Genomic DNA, 21,629 nt, shown 5'->3' with positions numbered 1-21,629 from the left:
AACTGACACTGAACCCCTGGTTCTTGATGGAGATCATAGGCAGTATTGTAATATATGTGATTACCACTACTACTCCTTACGATTAAGCTATTAAAACAGACAGATAAGACGAAGCATGCAAAATTGGAGAGGTGCTTAACTACTCTGTGCAGTTTTTGTGTGGTGAAAGTTAGGAGGCTGATTTTGGTAGGTTGAGGATTTTTTGGACTAACAATGAACCTTAACTGTTTGTAAAGCCCTGTTTCTGAGAAAAGGAAAGAAACTGCAGAGAACAGTGTTCAACTCCTGTTGCTTTATCATAGAATTGTTTTAGGTTGGAAAAGACCTTTAAGATCATCAAGTCCAACCGTTAACCTACCACTGCCAAGTCCACCACTAAACCATGTCCCTAAGCACCATGTCTACCCGTCTTTTAAATGCCTCCAGGGATGGGGACTCAACCACTTCCCTGGACAGCCTGTTCCAATGCCTGACTACTCTTTCAGTGAAAATTATGAAAATTATTAAATGGAAATGCTTGGGCAATTAGCACAATTTCTGTTTATTGCAAGACCTTGATCTACTAGCTACTTGAATTCCAAAGTAGAACAATGTAAACCAGTGGAGTGCCTGATCCTGCGAAGGATACACAACTTCGCAGAACAAGCCAAGAACACTTTCCATGTGCAGCCTCCTTCTACACCAAAGACAGCCTTGCCATTGCCTTCAACAAGGATGGAAGCAAATTTTGCATGTGATAAATACTTTAGTTACCTGACTTTTGTCATGTTTGCCAAAATAAAATCTAAAAAAATATTTTGTCCTTCTGTGAGAGGCTTTACTATTGCCATTTTGACTTCTTTTAGCCAAAACTAGTTCCTTAATGAGGCTCTAGTAAGGAGAGAGTTTAAAAGCAATTGCTAACAACACTGAAAACTACCATACTGTCTCAAATACTGAGCAGAGGCACTTTCATAGAAAAACAACACCTAAGCATAAACAATTGATTAAACAGTAATCTCCCATGCTGTATATATCTTTTGTACTGGAAGAGGCAAGCTGCCATATAAGCAATGTTTCAATAAATTCAGCTGACTAGAAAGCTGCAATTTCACAGACTTCTGGAATGTCTTAGATACAGTATTTTTAAATGATTACTTCATAAAAATCACTAAGTATTTTGTTAGATGTAAAGTTTTTATACAGTTTGAGTAATGAAAAACCTCAACATTAGCTCACACAGTGGAAATACGCAGTTGCTCCTTGCCAAGATAAGCACTACATCTCCATTTGCCATTTATTATTCCTTTAAACTGAATAGAGAAGGTTTGCTCTTAAGAGATAGTCCAGATACAAATCTCTACTATCCAATTACTTATGTAATCTCTTTAAACTTCTCAATGGAAGTCTCTTACTATCTCTCATAAATCAATCTACATCAGTTCCTTTTGTGAAAAATCTTTAACATAAATACTAATATTTTGAGATACTATTTTTCCTCCAATTCTACATCATATCCTTAGGTTCCTTTGGGAAATTACTTCATGTATCCTTCAAGCATTTAAAACAAAACGTAACTACCTGGAGGCTAGGCTTCTGACTCTCCTCCTATAAACATCAGTCATCTAAAACAATTTCCAGAAGTATTGGAAAGCTTAAAAGTAGGCACACTGTAATTAAATAGGAGTCAAACTTCTAATCTGTTGAAAATGCCGTTAGGCACCTGCATGCATTTTGATGGTCTACAGTATACTAAGTAAAGCAATGAAAACAAATACAAGGAAAATTAACATTCAGTCAGAATGTGTACAAGCATGCAGTTTGACCTAACAAGAGGACAGATTTCCAAGCTCATGACAGTCCATGCAATTCTTTTTTAGCTTATCTGCAGGCACTCGGCATGGCTAAAGTTCTATTTTAGAAAGTACATGAAAAGGTTAGGGAAGAAAAAGAGGATCGTAATTATTCACAGTCCAGCAAGAAATCTGTTTTCTGTGTTTTAGACTCTGGGGATACCATAGTAAGTTTCAGAGAAGAAGCTGGAATTTCCTGATCTGGCAGATATGACCTAGGGTGGGGGAAGGATAATTCTCAAAAGAGCTTTCAAATGTGGGCTTGGAATTTTGCCGGACAGAACAATGATTGATTTAAATCAGCCATAAAAAAAGAGAGATTTGATCTTCTGTCAAGTCTTTGAAATGGTAGAAGTTAAGAGGAATCATCAGTGCTGCATGCCTGTTTAATGAAAAATCCATTCTTTTACATTTAGTTCTAAACATTTTCAACACACTTGTGGGCTGATCATTTCATGCTTTCAGTTGTCACTATACCAAGCACCTCTTTTCGTGCTATGATATAAAGAACTGAACTTTTATAGGCAAAAACAGTAAGGAAGAAAGGTAGTGTATTGCAATAAAATAAAGCACTTGCATTCCTTCCTAAAGGTGATCTGCATAGCCCTTCACTGACTTTTTCAGTATATGGTCATTTTATCCCCTCCCAACCCAACTCCACTGAAGAAATAGTGGAAAAACTCTGCTCTTTCTTGGAAGTCCACGTGAAAGGGTCTAAGTTCTGTCTTTTTTGCTGACTTCGCTGCTTCATGCCAAAGATGCAAAAAGCATTGCATTTTGCCCATCACATTTTCTCTCCTTCACCTTAGTACTTTCTCTGTGTTAAAGTCATTCTATCACTTGTATTTACAATAAACAGATTGTAACAAGGTCTCTGGTTTGGTTTACATAAACTTACATAAATAGCAATATCATTTCAAAGAACTACAGACATCCACTGAATGGTACCAGAGCAGTCTCTGGCTACCAGTGGAGCAACAGTACTGCTCATTTCTTAACATTGCAGTATTTCAACAATTGTTAGCATTTCTGCATCAACACATACAAGACATTCTGTCTAGAAGAGATTTCTGCCTTCAAGAATCTAATCAGAACAGCAGACATCTTTTACTTGGAATCCTAGAATCCATAACCCCCCCCCCCCAAAAAAAAACCCACCCCATAAAAATCAAACATTTACTTTCTGATAATGGCATGTGGCTTCATTTGACCGGAGCCTGCAGAAGAAACGCATGGCCTTGTGCAACAGAGATGGATAGAGTTTGTAAAGTAACTAACAGTGTTGTCTTCTTGTTTTTCCATGCCTGGATAGTTCTTCCTGTTGTCCCTCTAAAGCCAGCTGCTGGGAGATACGCAAGGAAGCAGCAGAGCTTGGTGACCCTCACTGGCAGCCAAAGAATTAGTCTGGTTGATGGAGCATGGCAATCCACTGTGCCAGCTGAAAAAAGCAGGCTAGAGTATTTTTTGATCCTTTCACTGCACTTTGGGAAGACAAAATATCTTCCTTTCACAAACCTGAGAAGTTTAATTGATATCCAAAGGACCTTTACTGTACTGACATTCACTATGCTTAGGCTACAAACAAAGTCCTTTATGGTTGGCTCAAGTGCTTGTGAATGGGTTGTAACCGAGAGTGTACTGCAGTATGGATAATTGCTTCAGACAGTAGGGACACAGGCAAAATTGATCCACGTGGCATGACGCTCCTGTCATACTCACATTAAGCAGAAACACTATTAAATCTGTTTGTCAGTAGAGCAAGGTGGGACAGAATATAGCTTGCAGAACATGATCTGCAGAGTCACGGTGCACAATGAGCTAGAGAAGGGTCAGAGAAATCCCTCAGCTGAGGTATGGGGGATGTCTGTAGCCTGCAAATTTCCCACTAATACAATACAAGGAGTGAAACACCCCAACGCTGCATTGCATGTCTTTGTTTCCCCTCTGTTTTGCTTCCTCCAGCTGCTATATGCCTCAGAAAAAGAAAGCAGAAGGGGGAAAGCTATTTCGAAGGGCAAAGGTAGCCCAAGACACAGCTAGGGCCTTCTGAACTCAGTTTTTGGGGATCTGCAGAAGGCAGGCCTGGCTAAGCATGTCCTTGTGGCCCAAGAAGCTAATGCAAACTGTACAGAGCAAATCATGCTCCTCCTGCCAGTCGCTAACAATACTAGCAGTGTTGTTAAGCTGCCAACAAGCTAAAATGTATTGTGGACTTCAGGGCATTGAAAAATGTAGCATTCTCCTGCTGCCATCACCCTTACCTGCCTTTCATTTATTCCATACTATTCATACAGATGGAGCAATATATTTGAACAGGCTAAGACCCACTCTTTCCATCACACTCCTGTCTTCTGCTTATTCACTCGAGCTATTTTCTCAATGAAAAGAGAAAAGATCAAATGGTAGGAACAGAGGGCACACAGGACACGGCAACTGAAGCTGGGAACTGCTGTTGATAAAAATCTGAGAGGAATTTATGGAGATTACAGACAGTATTTGATTGGTTAAATATTTCTAGTGATAGGCACACCTCTCAATGCTATCTAGAGGACAACAATCACATTTCACAGGAATTTCTACAGCATTGTTTCTTTTTATTCATTCGTCTGCTTTCCCCCCCGAGAAAATGTTCAAAATGTTCCATTTTCAAAACTGAAACCTAGATTTTCCTGTTGCCTTGGGTTACGGCAGTTCAGGAAACAGGCCTGGGATGTTCAGGTACCTCTTTGTCTCATTCATTCAAGGAAGATGGCTTTTCAATAGCACCAAGTCATTCTGAGCCAGGAAAGGAACTGGAATCCGATTCTTTCACATTCCAGACCAGTACCCTGACTAACAAGCTACAAAATCTTCCCAGTCTTTTACACTCCCAAAAGGGCCTCTGACAAACACTTTTCATCAAAACAGAAGAATAGAACATTATATACACACTTATCAACACTGCAACTTCTGGAAAAAAAACCCTGTTTATTCAAAATATTTCAACCAACTTCAGCTGTCACTGTCTTATGACATTCATTTTCTCCCTTTTCTTCTTCCTGTCTTGTTAGTGACAGTCCAATGAAACATCCACCTGTGGAAAAACATGTAGCACACTACTGCCATATTGGTATTTTCAATAAAGTATTAAAACAGTATTGCTTTTGTACACCACTGTTATGGATGTCACTTGGAGCTTTCCCTATGACAAATGCATCTCTTATAAATTAAGGAGTTTCCAGTCCGTCAGCAACTATTAGTACAATAATTATTCATTACATAATTTACGGCTTCCAGTGGAAGAATAATGCAAAATAAACAGCATCTTTATAATTTTTTTAAAGAAGCATCTCTGTATACCTTAGCTCGAAACGATACACTTTTTTTTAAAAACAAGAAAAAAATTAAAGATAGAATTACTGTTCTTCCTAAAATTGCAAGAATCTAAGAAACAAAACAAACTATGCAGTACAAAGAAGATTAGAAAATGCTAGGATCATCAAGAACCCCATGTAATTTAAAGGCAACTTCAAGATAGCCCCCAATCAAACCAAATATGCAGCCAGCAGGCCAATTCTTTCAAGTATTCATCCACAGGTAGTAATTTAAAAAACAATCACAGTGGCAAATAAAAGCTGTTATGATCTATGAAGTACAGCAAGGTGCCATTCAGGAGACTTGTTTTCAATCATCCATCTCTGAAAGTGCCTTCTGGAACAAACTTTAAAACACTGTCCCTTCTAAAGTCACATTTGAAGGAACAGACAAAAAACATAACTAGATGCTTCTAGTATATTTGTAGTAGTAACTTTAGCATTACACTGTAAATAACATAGCCCCCACAGAAGTATCTTTAATAAACTGATCACTAGAAGTAATATACATTTTCCCCCTCAAAATCTAAAATTCAAGTTATTAGAAGTACATGCTAACTCCTGGGTGTTGGAGATCTATCCCGATACCACACAGAGCAGAGCTGGTCTTCAAAGAGAGAAAGAAATTTAATTTCTATATTTTTGCTTTTAAGATTGATAGCTAGAGCAAAATGAAGCCTTAGATAATTTTTTATAGACACTACTGAAGTGGACAGTGGTTGAGTTAATGTCATTATACTACAAGACACCACTAGTAACCTCCCACTACCCTCATAATTCCTATTCCAATATAGCACATTTTAGTTTCCTTGTCCTGCAGCAGCTTGATCATCGTCTAATTTTTTCATTAAAGGCACAGGTGTTTGGGATTAAAGACTTTATGCGAGAGTATGGTAATAAGTGCTTTCCCTGAACTTAAACAGATTACATCAACACATTACTTGTCTGAAACTAGTCTTTTTTCCAAAATGTGATGTTTAGTTAATTTGATGATCTAACCCTGATAAAGCCACATTTACCCACATATGCCTGGTAAATAATGAAGGAAAAGCCAGTTACTAAATCCTGCAATATTTGCTTTTAGTAATAGCAGGCTTGTCTTTCCCAGAAAACCCTTTTTTCCCCCCCTTTTTTTTAATTAAAAAAAAAAAAGATAATCACGGAATAACGTACCTGGGAAGGAACCTCTGAAGGTCATCTGGTCCAACGTCCTGGCCAGTGCAGGACAACTCTGAAGGCAGACCATGTTGCTCTGAGTCATGCCCACAACCACTCAGGGCAACCTGTTCTAGTGTTTGCCCACAAATCCCAGTCTATGCTGCCAACTTTTTTTGATTCTGTAAATCATTGCGATTCCATTTGCAATTATTTTTAAAGCTCTTCTGGGATACAGATTATATATTGGCTGATCAGTTCCAACATAATGAACAGTATAAATTCTATCTCCACGTTAAAACACTGTGGTTTCTATTTAAAAAAAAAAAAAAAAAAATTCATTTCCATCAGTTGCCTGCTGTTACTTTCACATACTTCAACACCTGTATGGAAGATCAAAATCAGTATTCATTGGTACACATTCTGTACCTAATTTATCCTTAGTCTCCACACCATCCAGAGATTGTGCTTTCTCAAGACGAAGTCTACAGTACCAAACTAGTTGAAGGAAGATGATCCATCTTTTCAAAATAAAAAAAAAAAAAAGGAGATAAATTCACTTTTCAATGATGCAGTGGTACTATTTTGTTGGGATATGACCTTTAATGGGATTTTTTTTTCATCTTTACTCTTGCTGCTTTTAAGCCTTTCTACTCTGGTTCACAGCAAAGTTGCACAAACAGCTGTGTAGTACAACTGAAGGAGGGGTGTCAAACAAAAGGTGGAGAGGAAAATATCTTCAGCCTTTACTAGCACAAAATTTTCTTCATGAAATCAAAACGTCAGTGTCTGCTAGACTCATTTCTCTTTTTCTTAAATTCATCTCAGCAGACCACCCAAACTGAGAAGTGTCAGCTGAATACTGCCCCAATCGTATTATATCATGAACCATTTTATTCTCTGAAAGAAACTTAAAAATGTTTTCACAAGAAAATAAAATATCTCTCAACCAGATAGGCAGAACTGAAATACAGTAATGCACTAATTTGTTTCTCTGAAACAGAACAGTAAACATGGATTTTTTTTTAAATTCTGGGTTTGCTTCTTTTTACAAAAAAAAAATCAAAAGAAACTGACTGTTAATTATCACATAGATTCTCTGCCCACTCTCCTCTCTTCCAACTTAATATCTGATTTCCATTACCTAGCATATTCTTAGAATATTTCTACAGCAGACCCAAAGGTCTCGACACTACAGATAAACCTGTCCCTAAATTGTCTAGCTTGAACCTTGATGAGTTTGTCCACAGCAGCAGGAAGTTCATTCACCCTCCTCCTTGATTAGCTCAGAATTCTATGACTTCAACATAGACGTCTTGAAAAAGAGAACAGATTGCCTAGTATAGAAATAGGCAGTTTGAAAGATTTTGCCATCCCAATATTCCTTTTTTACCTTCATCATCAAGCAAGGTCAGGCTGATTTGACAGCCAAAGGAGATATCCTGAGGAGAGAAAGAAAGGTAGCACTCTGCCTACATCTCAACTGGGAAAGGTGGGGTTTGGGAGTGTTTCCAATCTCCTGAGCTGCCAGACACTCTCTATTGAAGGGAAATTTGGTTAAGTACCAGTCCAATCTCTGAATGCTGACTTCTGGATCAGTTGGGCCAAAAGAGAGCTACAACCTGCTCTGGTCAGGACTACAGTTCAGGTGACTGTGGGCCTAGGTTTCCAGGGTATGTCCTGACACATACTTCTGTTTAGATGTAACCATTCTTAAGTCAGGGTCAAACCTCATCTTAGCATTAGGAGACACCGTAGGAAGGAGAAGCTGTAGAAAAGATTAGTATAAAATCTCTGTCCCTCTAACTCTCTTATCAAGAGTATAAAAACAGCTAGTTCAACTTTTGCTAGACATCAGAGTATTCACATGACATGAAAGGCTGAAGAAGAGAGCGGTAAAAGAAAGAAGTTTATCAACATTCTGCAGTAGAATACCTCCAATCAGAGCTTGCAATCTAGCACAAAGAATACATCTACAGGAAAAAAAAAAAGTATCAGGTTTTACAAGTTCCTCTGTTTACAATATAGTTTTGTCAATAAAGCATCTGCACACGTGACTTCCTGCAGAGAGATGAATTCCCTGTATTGGTCTAAAAGGCTGAGAAGTAATGTTTTCCTTTAAGCTTATTGTCCTTCAAAATTTTTGCAAGTATCCAATCATCTTATGTTTAAAGTTAAGTACTAAGTTCTTATATAGTTTTTCATGTAATCGAAATACCCCCATCAGGACATCACCATCATCAAGGCCACATGAAACCTTTCATGATATCTGAATGTTACTGTGTTCATCACCAGTGCAACATCAGCTTTAAACATCACTGCATGTCTCAAACAGATGGGTACTATTCACACCTAAGAAAAAAGAAAGCATTCAGATAAAGTTGTAACTCTGGCCATTTTAAAAAGCTTTTCAAATAAAGTATTACAAAATAGTTATTAATGAGATCTTATTCCCAAAAGATCTGTTAGAAACCTACTAGCTCAATAAGCAATGACAGTACTGCCACAAGGAGGGTCCTCTGATAAATACTGTCACCCCTCAACACCAGACACCTGCAGCGAAAGTGTTTCACAAGAACTTCAGGCAGCTGGCTGAAGCTGCTTAATCATCTAGTACACCTGCCAAATCTAGAATAAAATAAAAAAATGAAGTGTTGATTATGGGAACACTACTTTGTTTTTTCCGTTTTTTTTTAAATATACTCTTCATATATATTTAAAACACTAGCCACATTAGGCACCACAACTATGACCAGAAAGAACATGCCTTACAACTTTTCAGCAAAACCTGAGTGGCAAAAAAAAGGACATGAAATATCAAGTACAGGAGGTTCTAAAGATTTTTAGACAAACCCCTTAACTGTTCTACATTTGTCCTCAAAGCTTGTTTTCTTGCCAAAACCTTGCACCTGGAAGAATAAAGTTTTGATGGCTTTCATGTATTCTGAGCAAATGGGCCAGACAGGTTCTGAATGCAAATCAGCAACTTGCCACAGCACAGAAGTCCATGGCTCATTTTAGATCGTTGTAAGCCATGCTATCAAGTGAGGCAGAACAAGCAAACAAGAACATAAACAAGAACCAAAAAGCATAATCCATATCACCATAATAATTTGTTTTGCTATGAGCAATTCACCTTCTAGACCATAGTATTATTAATTTAGCTAACACAGCAGTGTAACCAATTAACAACTCCTTAGCAAACCTCAAACTTTAGTTCACTGAAGTCTTTCTCCCAGAAAGTAGGTATAAAAAGAGAGCCTAGGGATTACAAATAACAGAGGAAAGACAGAAAAGAACATGCAAAGCTCAGAAACTTGAACAAATCATCTGTTTACTGTGTAAGTTCCTGCGTATTAAGCCTTACTGCAGTAGTAAACCACTGACCACACTAGCCTGACTAAAAGGCTTACAGTGTTTGTGTGCTTAGCTGCATCCCATAATTTCTGTAGTCATTTGAACACTATTTCAGGAATGTCCTGTAGAGGTCTCAGATGATTATTCACATCCATAGCATTCTGCTGTTCACGAGAACGATTGTAAATGTGTTAACAGTTCGTTTCAAGCATTGCAATACTCACAACATGACAGAAAGAGGTCTTTACTCCTTGTCAGATTGCTATCTTGAATTGCATCCTCTTATGTACAATCATTTACTACTCAATGCTTCAGCAAAATATATTTTAAATATTTAATACTTCCATTCCAAATGATCCTTCTTCATGCTGTAACCCACTAAAGCACCACCTCAGCCTGCCACTTCTGTGCAAAACAAAGCTGGCAACTGCAAAAGAATTTGAGAAATATGAAAAGCTTTGGCAAGACTCCTACTGTCCAGGAACATTAAGACACAGAAACACAGGAGACCTCGACTTCTGGGGCTTCTCTACAGGTCTACATTCCAATCCAGTAAATTAAAGTGAATGCTATTATTTACTTCAGAAGGGTGAAATTCAAGTCAGACCCTCAGAGATCACATCATCTGAGCAGTATCCTGTTTTCTCTATTTCACTCCAACTCTATGGACATTCCAATCCCAGTTTTGGCAGTTTGTCACTGTTCGCTCTGGAATTTAGTACTGAATAGTTTTGTGCCTTAAACTCGTACTATAGCTTATTTTGCAAATCTCTCTGAGAGAAGTCCACAGCACTCCAAACTAGAATTGCTCACCACTGTACGATTCCATCCAAACTAAAAAGGGGGAGGTAAGTGCAAGTCTTTGCACTAAAAGTCTCAAGCAACAAAAAAACAAAATACCATTTAGGTCAGATCCTGCAGATGATAAAACTGTCCATTACTAGGAATGTGATTGAAATCAATGCAATGCCTCAGAAAAAAATACAATCACATAATATTTGCAAGGTCATACTTGCAAACTTATCACAAATTGCTGGACAAGATGGCATGTGTTAAAAGACAGCCACTGACAGAATGAGCTGAAAAGGACTTGATTTTTCTTTTTGGGAACATGTGAATACACTGAGAGCGCATTGTATAGTTCTTGGGAATATGGGGGTCAGATTTGGATGGACAGTGGGCTTAGGTACACCTGGGAATACATCCTCAAGAGTACACACAAAGCATAATTAAGTCCCATATAGTCTTTAAGGCAGAACCATGACCTAACTTCTGTCAAAGTTTTAACAACAAATTAAGAGCAGAAGTAATGTGTTAATATGTTCCCACCCAACCATCACTTCCTAAAGAAAATAAGCTACTAAGCTCCTAAACTTCTGAAGGCTCTTGAGTTTCTCACAGGATGCTTGCCATATCTCTTTAAAAATAATAAAAACCTTAAACTGCATTATTTGAGGCTGTACCAAGAAACAAGGTATACAAAGACACCTCAAGCTGGGTATTCAGCGTAACTCAAGACAGCCAAAATGTTTTAAAATTTAAACCAAACCCCAATTAACAACACACATTTGACAAGAGAAGTACAAGTACACTTGAGTGGTAGATGAGTTATGGAATAGAAATGTCACTTAGCTCACAAGGAAATTTTGTATAATACTCATCTCAGATAAAAACACCAAAGATTAAATATAGGTCAAAGGAGCTTTATAAGCAACAGTAACCACAAACTATTTCAGAGAAGCAAAGTCCATTAGATTCCATTACATGTCCCACTTTCCCCATTCCCCTCCCAAAAGCAACCAAGCAAAGCATTCAAATGTTCCCTCCCTAGTTCAGCTCCCAGCTACTCCAGCCTTACTGGGCTATACATCTTTCTCCATGACAACTGGTCTCCACTGGATCTTTGTGGAACAGAAGCTAAAACCAGCACCCCCTGGTTGGGCTCTGCATCAGTCAGGCTACAATGAGGACAGCAGCATGCACCTAGAGGTCCTGCGCAGCCAGAACAGCTCATGAACATGAATCGAATCACAGGATGAGACTATAATCATTTGCTAAATAACAGCATTTAAAAAATCTAGTTCATAAATCTGAATCATCTCTTTCTCTGATGCACAGTAATTCTTTATCAACCAATTGAAATTTTGCATAGGGTTATTTCTAACAGGAATTAAGAGTTTTCATAAAGACATTTTGTTAACACCAATGAGGAGGCAGAAAGTTGCAAGTCTACATAAACATTTTTAGCATAATCAAGGAAATCTGAATTAAGAATGAAGGGACTAGGCTTTGAATAAGCATACTCTTTCTCGGTCAGATCATCAGGCCGTGAGACAGGCATTTCTGGACTAGACTACAGTTTAACAATTGACGGTATTAAACAAAGGAAAAAACCTGCCCTGTTGTTTCCTCATCAAGAAGAAACAAATGTCTTTCTCTGACAATTTTCTGCAATCCAACACAGACAGTGAGCGCAGTTACAATGCCTGCTTTTTCAGCTGAAGCGGGCCATACCTCCTCTTCTGGAAGCATTAGAGAACCACATAGCAAATCACGCTGTCCTCTGATGACCAGAAGCGTCCCAGAGAGTGACAGGCAGAAGCGACCAGAACTGTTCCTCCACAGTGTGATCCCAATAAATACACTGCCATGCAGCTGTATGACAGGGGACACCCGCACTTTGGTCAAACCCTGTTACTTGGCAAGATGCTACTAAGACATACGCCTGCCACATAGCTAATAGGGAGGCACCCTTCATCATGCATTGGACTATTTACTGCCATATGGCATGACATACTTGTACAAAATCTGCAGAATATCAGAAGTTCATTTGCCACATGATTAAAAGTACCTGCATTTTTGTCAAACATTCCCAGCTCTATGAGGGAGGTGAGCTCTTAAGAGCAAAGGGCCAGGCATTGAATCAGAGTAAGAATTCTTCACAGGTCAGATATGTAGGCCATAAGATATGCTTATCTGGACAAGACCACAGTTTAGCACTTAAAAGTACTTTAAAAAGAAACAATAGATGTGTAAAGTACTGTTCCTTCGTTAACAACACGAGAAAGTTGCTAATACAAAGAGACTGTCCTAGCAGGATTTAGTTAAAATACAGATTCTTCTAGATCTTTTCCTCTGTACTGAAAGTAAAAAAAATTGGTATTTCTAGACACTGAAAGCCTGATTATCAGAACAAACAGCATTTTATGGAAGGCATTCCAGTAAAGTTGTTCTTTGTGTTTCAAATAAAGATTGAAGTTTGATTTAATAAATTAAGAAAAATAGCACAGACATCAAAGCAGGTCCAACATACAGTATTGTATAGCACACAGCAAGAGTATTGAGTTTGCTGTCCCAAGACAATACATCTTTACATACCCAAACAATTACTTTGAATACAATATGCATTCAGAGTTGATGAGATAAAGTTGCCTTTCTTCAAGTACAAACAGTATCCAAGTTCAAAGGATAGCATCTGATCTTGTTCTAGGAGAGGCAAATGATTGTTTCAGTTGACAGGCTACATTCATACCACTGGCAGACTGCCTCTAGCCCAGAAGTCCTAATCAACCAAAAAATTCCAAAAGCAAATTAGCCTTAAAAAAGTACACTTAAAGAAGGGGGGGGGGGCAATCTCTCCCCCAAGAAGCCCTTTCATTACCTTTTAAAAACAAGAGCCAGACATTGAATTCATCAGGTAGGAATTTCACCATCACTAATGGTTTTGCACAGAAAAAGTCACTGGGAAGAGCAATAGTATTCAGCAACACTCAAAATGTGCTATTTAAAAAGACCCAAACCTTACACCCACAAAGCAAAACCCTACAAAACACTCAAGCAACACAAAAGGGAAATCATAACCACTGTATCACTCCCCTTTTCAGCCACTAGCTGCTCCTTCCAAATGAAGGACAAGTCAATTCGTCCATACAGATGACTCCCTCAAATACATGAAGACAAATGGCTCCAGTTTGCTTCACACAATAAACATTCAAAATCTTGAATTACACCATCATTCTGGTGAGATACTTTGCAGCAAAGTCTAAAACACATTTTATGAATAATTAGGAAAAAAATGCACCAAAGTCAAAGAATTTCTGACCTACTTTCATACACAGTAGAAATTATCTATTCATTAAGTATATTGTCAACAGCAGCACATTCCCAGAAAACAGGATCTATTTCTGCAACCGTGCAATGACAAAGTTTCTCTTCAACAAGAGCTTCACAGTAACAAACATTTTAAAAGTCAGTAAAAAGTTTGTAACATCATCAAGGTTTCTTAGTGACAGAAAACATGTTTAGGATCAAGATGTCTGTGACAGTTGTGCTGCTGGTTCACAGCAAAGCAAAGGTGAACACAAAAGACACACACAGGAAAACAATGGAGAAACCCAACAAAAGAGATGGACACCTAAGAAGACAGTTCCATAGCAGCTAGGATTGATCTGCATCTTGGTTTCTACAGCACCACTCTCCCCTTTTGCTCCCAGCTCTGGACTTGCCTCCTGCCTCACACCAGCACTAGTATCCATGCAGTGACACAATAAGCTCAGTCTGCTGGAAAACTACCCTAAAACCAAGGCGTTTCATTTTAGCCAAATCATCTCCTGGAGTCAGTTTACTATGTGGTGGCAGGAGAGGGACAAGTAAACAAAACCATGACAGTCCAGACTCAGCGGGCTGCGTTACCCCTCTAGAACCTTTTCCACTTCCCTTGCAGGTCGTCGTAATAAGAATTTACACATCTTGGCATAACAGTTGTGGAATCTCAGCATAGCTCCTATTCATGCCTTTCTGAAAATGTGTCACTGTGGAAATATTACTGTATGTTGGTCCATTTTCAATCTTTTCCATTACTTCCATGAGTATTTGTCTAGTTTCTAGTCATGTGTGTAATATAAATATTGTGAAATGTCAAATATCTATAACATTTTATAGGCTAAAAAGAAAAAAAAGTAACAAGAAAACCACAATAAAATCTATTTCACAAAATTTGACTTGTCTCTAGATGTTACAAACATTAGTAAGTGGAAGCAGAGAAATCATCTTATCTTATTCTAATGACCTTAATAACATGTTCAAAGCATAGAATTTTAACCAAAGGGTTGAACACAAGTTATTTGACTGGAGAAAAACAGGAACTCCTAATGTAATCTGTACAAATCTCTAAAGCTGTAAATAATTTGTCCTATTTGATCTCTATACTGACCTGTACCTGTAAAAATGAAAACTTCTTTCACAACTATTACTTCAAAGTAAAGCCAGTTCCCCTTCTCTGAAAAGATAAGATAGTTCTGAAGGATTCCTTCATTTAGCCATATTGTAGTAGGACATCACCTCTAGCAAACAGCTCAGCCTCATTCATTTGAGAAAAGGTCTATTTTCCTTCATGTGTACAACTTCTCATTAAGGCTTACGTTGTGCATGACAACTACAGTAAAGCTATCTTGTAAGTCAAGATAGGTTTTAATCGAAATAGCCCCAGTAGGCAAGTACTGCAGACATAGGTCTGGAGAAACCACAGTCTAGACCACTTGCCCCACTTTACATACCAGGTCACAGCCCTTGGCTTTAACCAGCGGTACATACTTTGCACACATAAGCAAATACTCCGTAGCATTTCCTGACTTGTTAACTTCACATGCTCCGAGATGAAAGATATAGTGCAGGCCTATCACTCCCAGAGAAATAAAGAATAAAAGTGTTATCTCAGAGTTACCATAGTCATTTTCACTAATGCTAAAATCAAAAACACACAGCCCCAAGCAAATGACAGACCGGTTAAAATACCCACATACACAATCACTATGTATTTTAACACTGTCTGATGCTATCACAGCTATATTAGCACTGTAATATTAGAATTCTACTTTACACTGGATAAACAAATGAAGGTGTCAGAAGTTCAGACACAGCTAGTCTCTCATTGCGAGTTCAGTACTTGCATCACGGGTTTTATTTTGAATAAATATACATCAATTAAGTAAAAGCAGTTCCCAACCTGTCACTGAAACCGGAATGAGATACCAGACAGTTTCACAGGGAATATGCACATTCCTGAGCAGACAAGGAGACAGGAACAAATTATCTGGAGTTAGGATAAAAACCAGCAAATGATACTACAGTATGAAACAAGGCAGAAAAAGATATTTGGGGAAAAAAATCATTGTCCTGTCTCATTAGAGGATTATTGCAAGCTATTGTCATCAAATGATACTCTACTGATTTTCCAAAATAGGCAGGTGACTATTTCTTAAGGTTAGAATTTCATAAGGTATGTTGAGGAAATCATTTAACAGCGCCACACCACCACAAATGTAAAAGCCCAACTCGCTCCTCAGCTACTAGCAAACAAGGGAGATGCAAGGGAAAACAGAAAGGGAACGAGAAAGGGAACCTTTCAATGACAGTTTGCCATTAAATTCATTCTTAGCAATCAGCAGCCTAAAGAAAGGATTTATCAAGTAGTTGCTCTAGTTGTAGCTTAAATCAGCAACGTTAACATTTGCACTTAAAACAGAATTAAGATCCATCCCTTTCAAAACGTAATGACTAACACCTCAATTTAACATCATTATTCTTCAAAGGACAGATGAATCATACTCTTATTTCTTGCCTAAATTTTGTTCCCTTACAGCCACCCAGAAGTTTTAACATTTCAGAAGGTTTTCTTATTTGAGCTGAAGTCCTGCAATCACCATTTCACACAGAACTGTACTTGCCTCAGACACCAGCCACTTCAGATTGTACAAGTTACTCACTCATTTGTCACAACACAGCTTACTTCCATGCAAAAAATGTATTTTGATGATGCCTCCCATCATACTATTCCCTTTTCTGCTTGCCTTTTATTTGTTACCTTTAACTTTTACCAGCACAGTATCTTATATACCTCCTATTTCTCTGAGCCTCCACTGCGACTAGAAGCCTTCTACCAAGCACCCCTGAGCTACGGTAATGCCCAGGAAAGAGAAAGGACGAAAGTCCCCCTGCTCAAGTAACTACAACATCAGTACCTTCCCTCTTCACAGCCTCTGCTGTTCACAGGACAAGAGAAAGCAAGTTCCAGTGAAAAAGTAAGGAACAAAGTGCCCTTCTTTTTTAAGGGAAAAGGGCGTGCAACATTTAATTGCTGAAACCTAATAAAGGTTCTAATTCAGACAAATCTTGAACAAGTTACAGAATTCCATGATAAAAATTGTAGTGTTTTCACCTCCCCGAAAGATGCAAGCAGCAATGGAAACTGCATTCCCTCTCCACATCAGCATGAAGAAAACTCTTTCACAATCTCTTAACTCATAAAGTTCTCTGGTTTCTGCACATCCGATGTTTCTCAAGAACTTCCTTGGTTATATAGTTAGCAAGTACTCTAGAAACATTCTAGCAAAATTATACTACAAAGTATTTCAAATGTACAAATATATTTTAAACAGATTTTTCTCCTCAGTGGAAAGAGAAAAGGGGACAGAAAAACCAGGATAGTTTTGTTTTCATAGCAGCTCACTCCTTACCACTCTGACAAGAGTGCAGATAAACACTTAAATAAAGATCACTTTCAGCTTCAGAATTTGTGATGTGGAACTCATTTTAGGCAAGCTATTAAAAAAAAAAACAAAAACACACCAACCAAAACCAACATTTTGAGTCAGTGGTGATCAGTAGTGAAGCATGGACTATTTCTACTATGTAGAAACCAAGATATGAGAAGCCCTGCGTTCCTGGTGAGAAACCCAAACATCATCCAACTGCTGAGGATTTGAGGGTACTGAGATTCCTATCTCCTATGCTGCTCCTCCTTGGTGCTCTACTCTGTTGCTTCCACTGAGGACTACAACAAACATGAGGCCTACTTAAAATGTGTTGAATGACGGAAAAAACAAAAAATTTTCCTTCTCAAATTTCTGTCTCCATCCCAAGCCCCTCTTAATTGTCTATCAGAAAAAAAACCACATCAACACCTTACTGTAACTCAGTATCCCAGGAACGTGGAAGAGTTTCAAGGGAACTTCAAAGGTAAGTATGAATTCCTCTAATCCCTTCTCACCTTTTCATCTGGCTCATCCTCTTCAGTCCATAGTTGTCTTTTTATAACTTTGTCAAGTAGTAGCAGGATACGATTGACATTTTGGGTTATTTCCCTTCTTACAACAAACCAGTTTCAGACAAACTGTCAAGATCAGCGAGTTCTCAGTTTGCTGTAGCTTGGAAGAGTCATAAACAAAGAAATAACATCTATATACTTAGTGAGTGAAAACGTTACTACAACTCCCACATTCTTGCCTTTAAGTTTCTCTTTCTCACACTTTATATCTTAAAGTGCCCTCTCTTTTGGGCCACCAGTCTTCAAAACAAATCAACACAGCACCCTAAGTGTTTGGAGAGAAAAATCACTGTTGAATAGTGCAGAACATTAGAAACCCCTGATGAACAGAGCAATTCAAATAGCTTCCACAACACTCCTAAAACACAACAAGCCAAGTCACTCTTGCCCTTACAAGTGTGAGCTTCTCTAACATCAATGGGATTACTCAGATAAATGAAGTAGGCAAAACTGAAAACTGAGCCCCAAGCTTGAAGCTGATGTGAGGTTTTCTTCACAGCTGTACACAAGGCCATCATTATATTAACAGACCTGCATCATATAAGCAGCAACAAATACATGTACTATCAGAACAGCCTAGAAAAGCACAAGAGAAAAAGCATCATTATATTTAAAAAACAAAAAAGCACACAGAATTTTCCAAGAAGCTTTGAAATACAGCATTTTCAACTGTCAGCTTATTTCTAGACATGAATATTTTAAACTAGTAACAAAGAGGTTCCTAATTGTGCTCAAATACACCTGGCAACCCACAGACATACAGCTGATGTCTCACAGCACTAGTCTTCAGTATTTGTATCTTCTAAATCAAAGAGAATAAAAATTATTTTAAAACACCAAGCGTGACTTTTCTATGTAATCATCCAGGGAATGCAGTGTAACAGCAGCAGAAGGAATATCGTCCATAAAAACTTACCTATTCTACACTTGCTTTACCAATGAAAGATTTTAGAAGCCCATGTACTAGAATATACCACAAGTAAATTATGAAAACTTTATGACCTCCATCAGAGAAAACAGCTAGGAAAAAAAAAAGTCCTAAAGTATCATCAAACAAGGGAATATGTTTTCAGTCTTTCTGTAGAATCCATTACCTTCATTTTGACAATTTAAGAAAAGTTTTAGAAACAGCATGAATCCAGATTGTATTGTATTGAGGAACTTGGAAGATCACTTTTCAGTTTTTCTAACAGCAAGCCCTAACTATGTCCTGCATAGTTTCTGAACATATGTTCTCTAAATACCTGGAAGATATAATGCAATCTAGAGCAAAGTCATCACAGGACTTCCACATATTTCTTATTCACTTTTCCAAACCAGGTCATCAATACAAGTACAGATTGTAAATACGGATATTGTAAACACAAATACTGTAAGCTGCACATTAAATGGACTTAGTCTCTCTTCTGTGCATGCAATTCAGCTTCACAGTTGAGCCATGTGTACTAAAGCTTGGATTCTCTCAAGCACCTAGGGCAAAAATCTCTCTTTCTGTTTGTTTTGCATGACTGACATAGGTTAACAATTATTTCAAACACCGCTCTTTCTGAACAAGGTCTTTACTTCCTTAGTTCTCATTACAGATTATCAAGTCTCAGGGCTTGATTTCTTTCACCTGTAATCAAGAGATTACTGAAACAATATTTATCCTATTCCTATAGAATGGCAAACACACAAGTGTTACTCATTTAGCTGTCTACTCTGTTAATGAGATTAATGAGAGTGAAGACTCAAGTTTTACCACCAAATATGAATATTCTTGAACTTCTCAGGACTACAGAATGTGTAAAAAAAGTTTTAAATTAGTGTACTCATGAGGTGGTATTATAATGAGTACACTCGAATGTCACATTTTGCTTTACCTCAATCATACCATCGTGTATTCTGCTTTGCAAACACAAATTCAAAGTCTAAAACTAAACAAAACTTCAAGTCCACTATTTCTAGAGACAGTAAAAACATAAGTTTTTATTGTCTGCAGTAAAAAAAAATACTCAACCACCTGAAAAGGTCAGGTGTAATAAATAACACCATCCTGTATGCCTTAACACCTCACTAATATTTACAAGGTATTTAACATGTTTTGAAGTACAAAGAAATTTAAGTATTCAGTTTGCCACTACAGGAATTTGCTGTTATAGCAAGCAGGACAGAGAAGTAGGCCTAACACAGCATATGATGCTTGTCAAAACTTTCCCTGTGCAACTTACAGGCAGCAAGCTTCATCACAACCACCTTTTCTAATTTCACCAGAGAAATACAAACCAAGGCCTTCATTTATAATTCAGTGCAGCTTGTTCCATAAATTTATAATGTCTTTTAAAAAGTGTTTGATAATTAGACTGCACTATTTTCAATAGCAACATTGTATTTCATAATACAAAGTTTTGGTTTTTCAGTTACTTTTCAGGACCACTTTGGTCTAAATGCACGCTTTACAGTAGGTGTCTTGGGCATCTATCAGCCAGCTATTAAACACAGCCACTGAAGCCTACCCAAAGAGCCAGAATCCCTCCCCAGCTGCAAGCCCTGCCCTGGGGACTCCGGGGCAAGACGCCTCTGAGCTGGTTACCTGCTCACCGAAGCGCTTTCAAAGGAGCTTTGCCGATGTACAGCGCTTAGACCTGGAAAGGGCAGCGAACACCCCGGGCACCGGCTGGCGGGGGGCTGAGAGGATTTGGGCTTGCTGAGGCCTAGCGAGCACACGAGGCCTCCTGCAGCCCCAGCTCCTTCTCCGCCAGCAGCCCGGACCCCTCCGGACGGGCGGGCCGGGCCGGGCCGGGCCGGCCGCGGGGCAGGCGGTCCCGGAGGGGGGGCCAGGGGAGGGCAGGCGGCCGGGACGCCCCGCCGGGAGGGAGGGAGGGAGGCGGCCCCGCACGGCGGCGCCCGGGGGAGAGGGATGGCGAGGAGCCAGCGCCTCCGCTTCGGGAGGGACTCGCAAACTTCGGTACCTGTCGGGAACTCCCCGAACGCCAGCGACCCCCGTCGCCTGCGGGAAGCGCTCTACAGGCTTCCCCCCAACATCCACTCGCCCAACGGGCTTCAGCGCGGGCTGTACCCGTGCCGACGGGCAGGAGGGCACGGCGTGCCCGGCTGCGAACGGGGGCGGCTCCTGCCCTGCCCCCGCTCCCCCGTCCCGAGCGGGGCACCCCCCGGCGCACCCCCCGCCCCCTCCCTCCGCGGCGGAGTTGCCCCGGCGGCCAGGGGCCCGGCAGCGCCGCTCCGAGCCCACCCCCGGCCGGGCCTGGCCGCCGCCCTGCCCGCGCACCCACCTGTCCCGGGGGTCGATCCAGCTGGTCTGCTTGGTGTTGTGGTCGATGTAGAAGACTTTGCCGTCGTAGTCCCTCGCCTCCTCCCAGCCATCGGGTAAGGGGAGCTGCCCATTCCCCGCTTTCCTAGGCATGGTCGGGCGGCGGGGGTAGCTGCTCCATAGGGACAGAAAGAAAGACGGGAAGCGGGAAAAGCCCCTACCCGAGCCGGGGGGACGGGGAAGGGGCCGGGAGCGGGGGCCGGGGGGCACGCAGCGGGCCGCTCGCCGAAGGCCAGGGAAGCCCTCCTCCGCGGCCGGGTCTCAGTCCACCATGCCTGGGCTGCCGCCTCGCCCGCGCCGCGGCAGCCCGGGTCAGGGTTGCCGGCGGAGCCCAGCTGCCGTCTGGGCGCGGGGAGCCCGGCTGAGCCCCGGGCGGCCGCGGCCGCCGCTCATTAGCATGAGATTAGCATCCGTCTCATCTGCATGCACATTCCTCCCGCCGCATTCCTCAGGGTTAACCCTGCCGGCGCTGCCGCCGCCGCCGGCGGCGGGCTAGGCAGGCCAGGCCCGGGCCGCGG

The 21,629-nt window shown here is 40.1% G+C and overlaps 1 protein-coding gene across 1 annotated transcript in view; it reads right to left on the bottom strand.

Moving 5' to 3' along the window:
• Window positions 1–21,384, bottom strand: part of WWC2 (WW and C2 domain containing 2) — a 102,600-nt gene extending 81,216 nt beyond the window's left edge. The window contains exon 1 of the mRNA XM_082316562.1: window positions 21,074–21,384. Within this exon, the coding sequence (XP_082172688.1) occupies window positions 21,074–21,204 (131 nt within the window). The 5' untranslated portion in view covers window positions 21,205–21,384. The remainder of the gene's footprint in view (window positions 1–21,073) is intronic.
• Between the last annotated feature and the right edge of the window lie 245 nt (window positions 21,385–21,629).

This window comes from Platalea leucorodia (assembly GCF_965183815.1).
Source record: "Platalea leucorodia genome assembly, chromosome: 6".
NCBI lineage: Eukaryota > Metazoa > Chordata > Aves > Pelecaniformes > Threskiornithidae > Platalea > Platalea leucorodia.
This window is presented reverse-complemented; position numbering and strand designations above follow the sequence as displayed.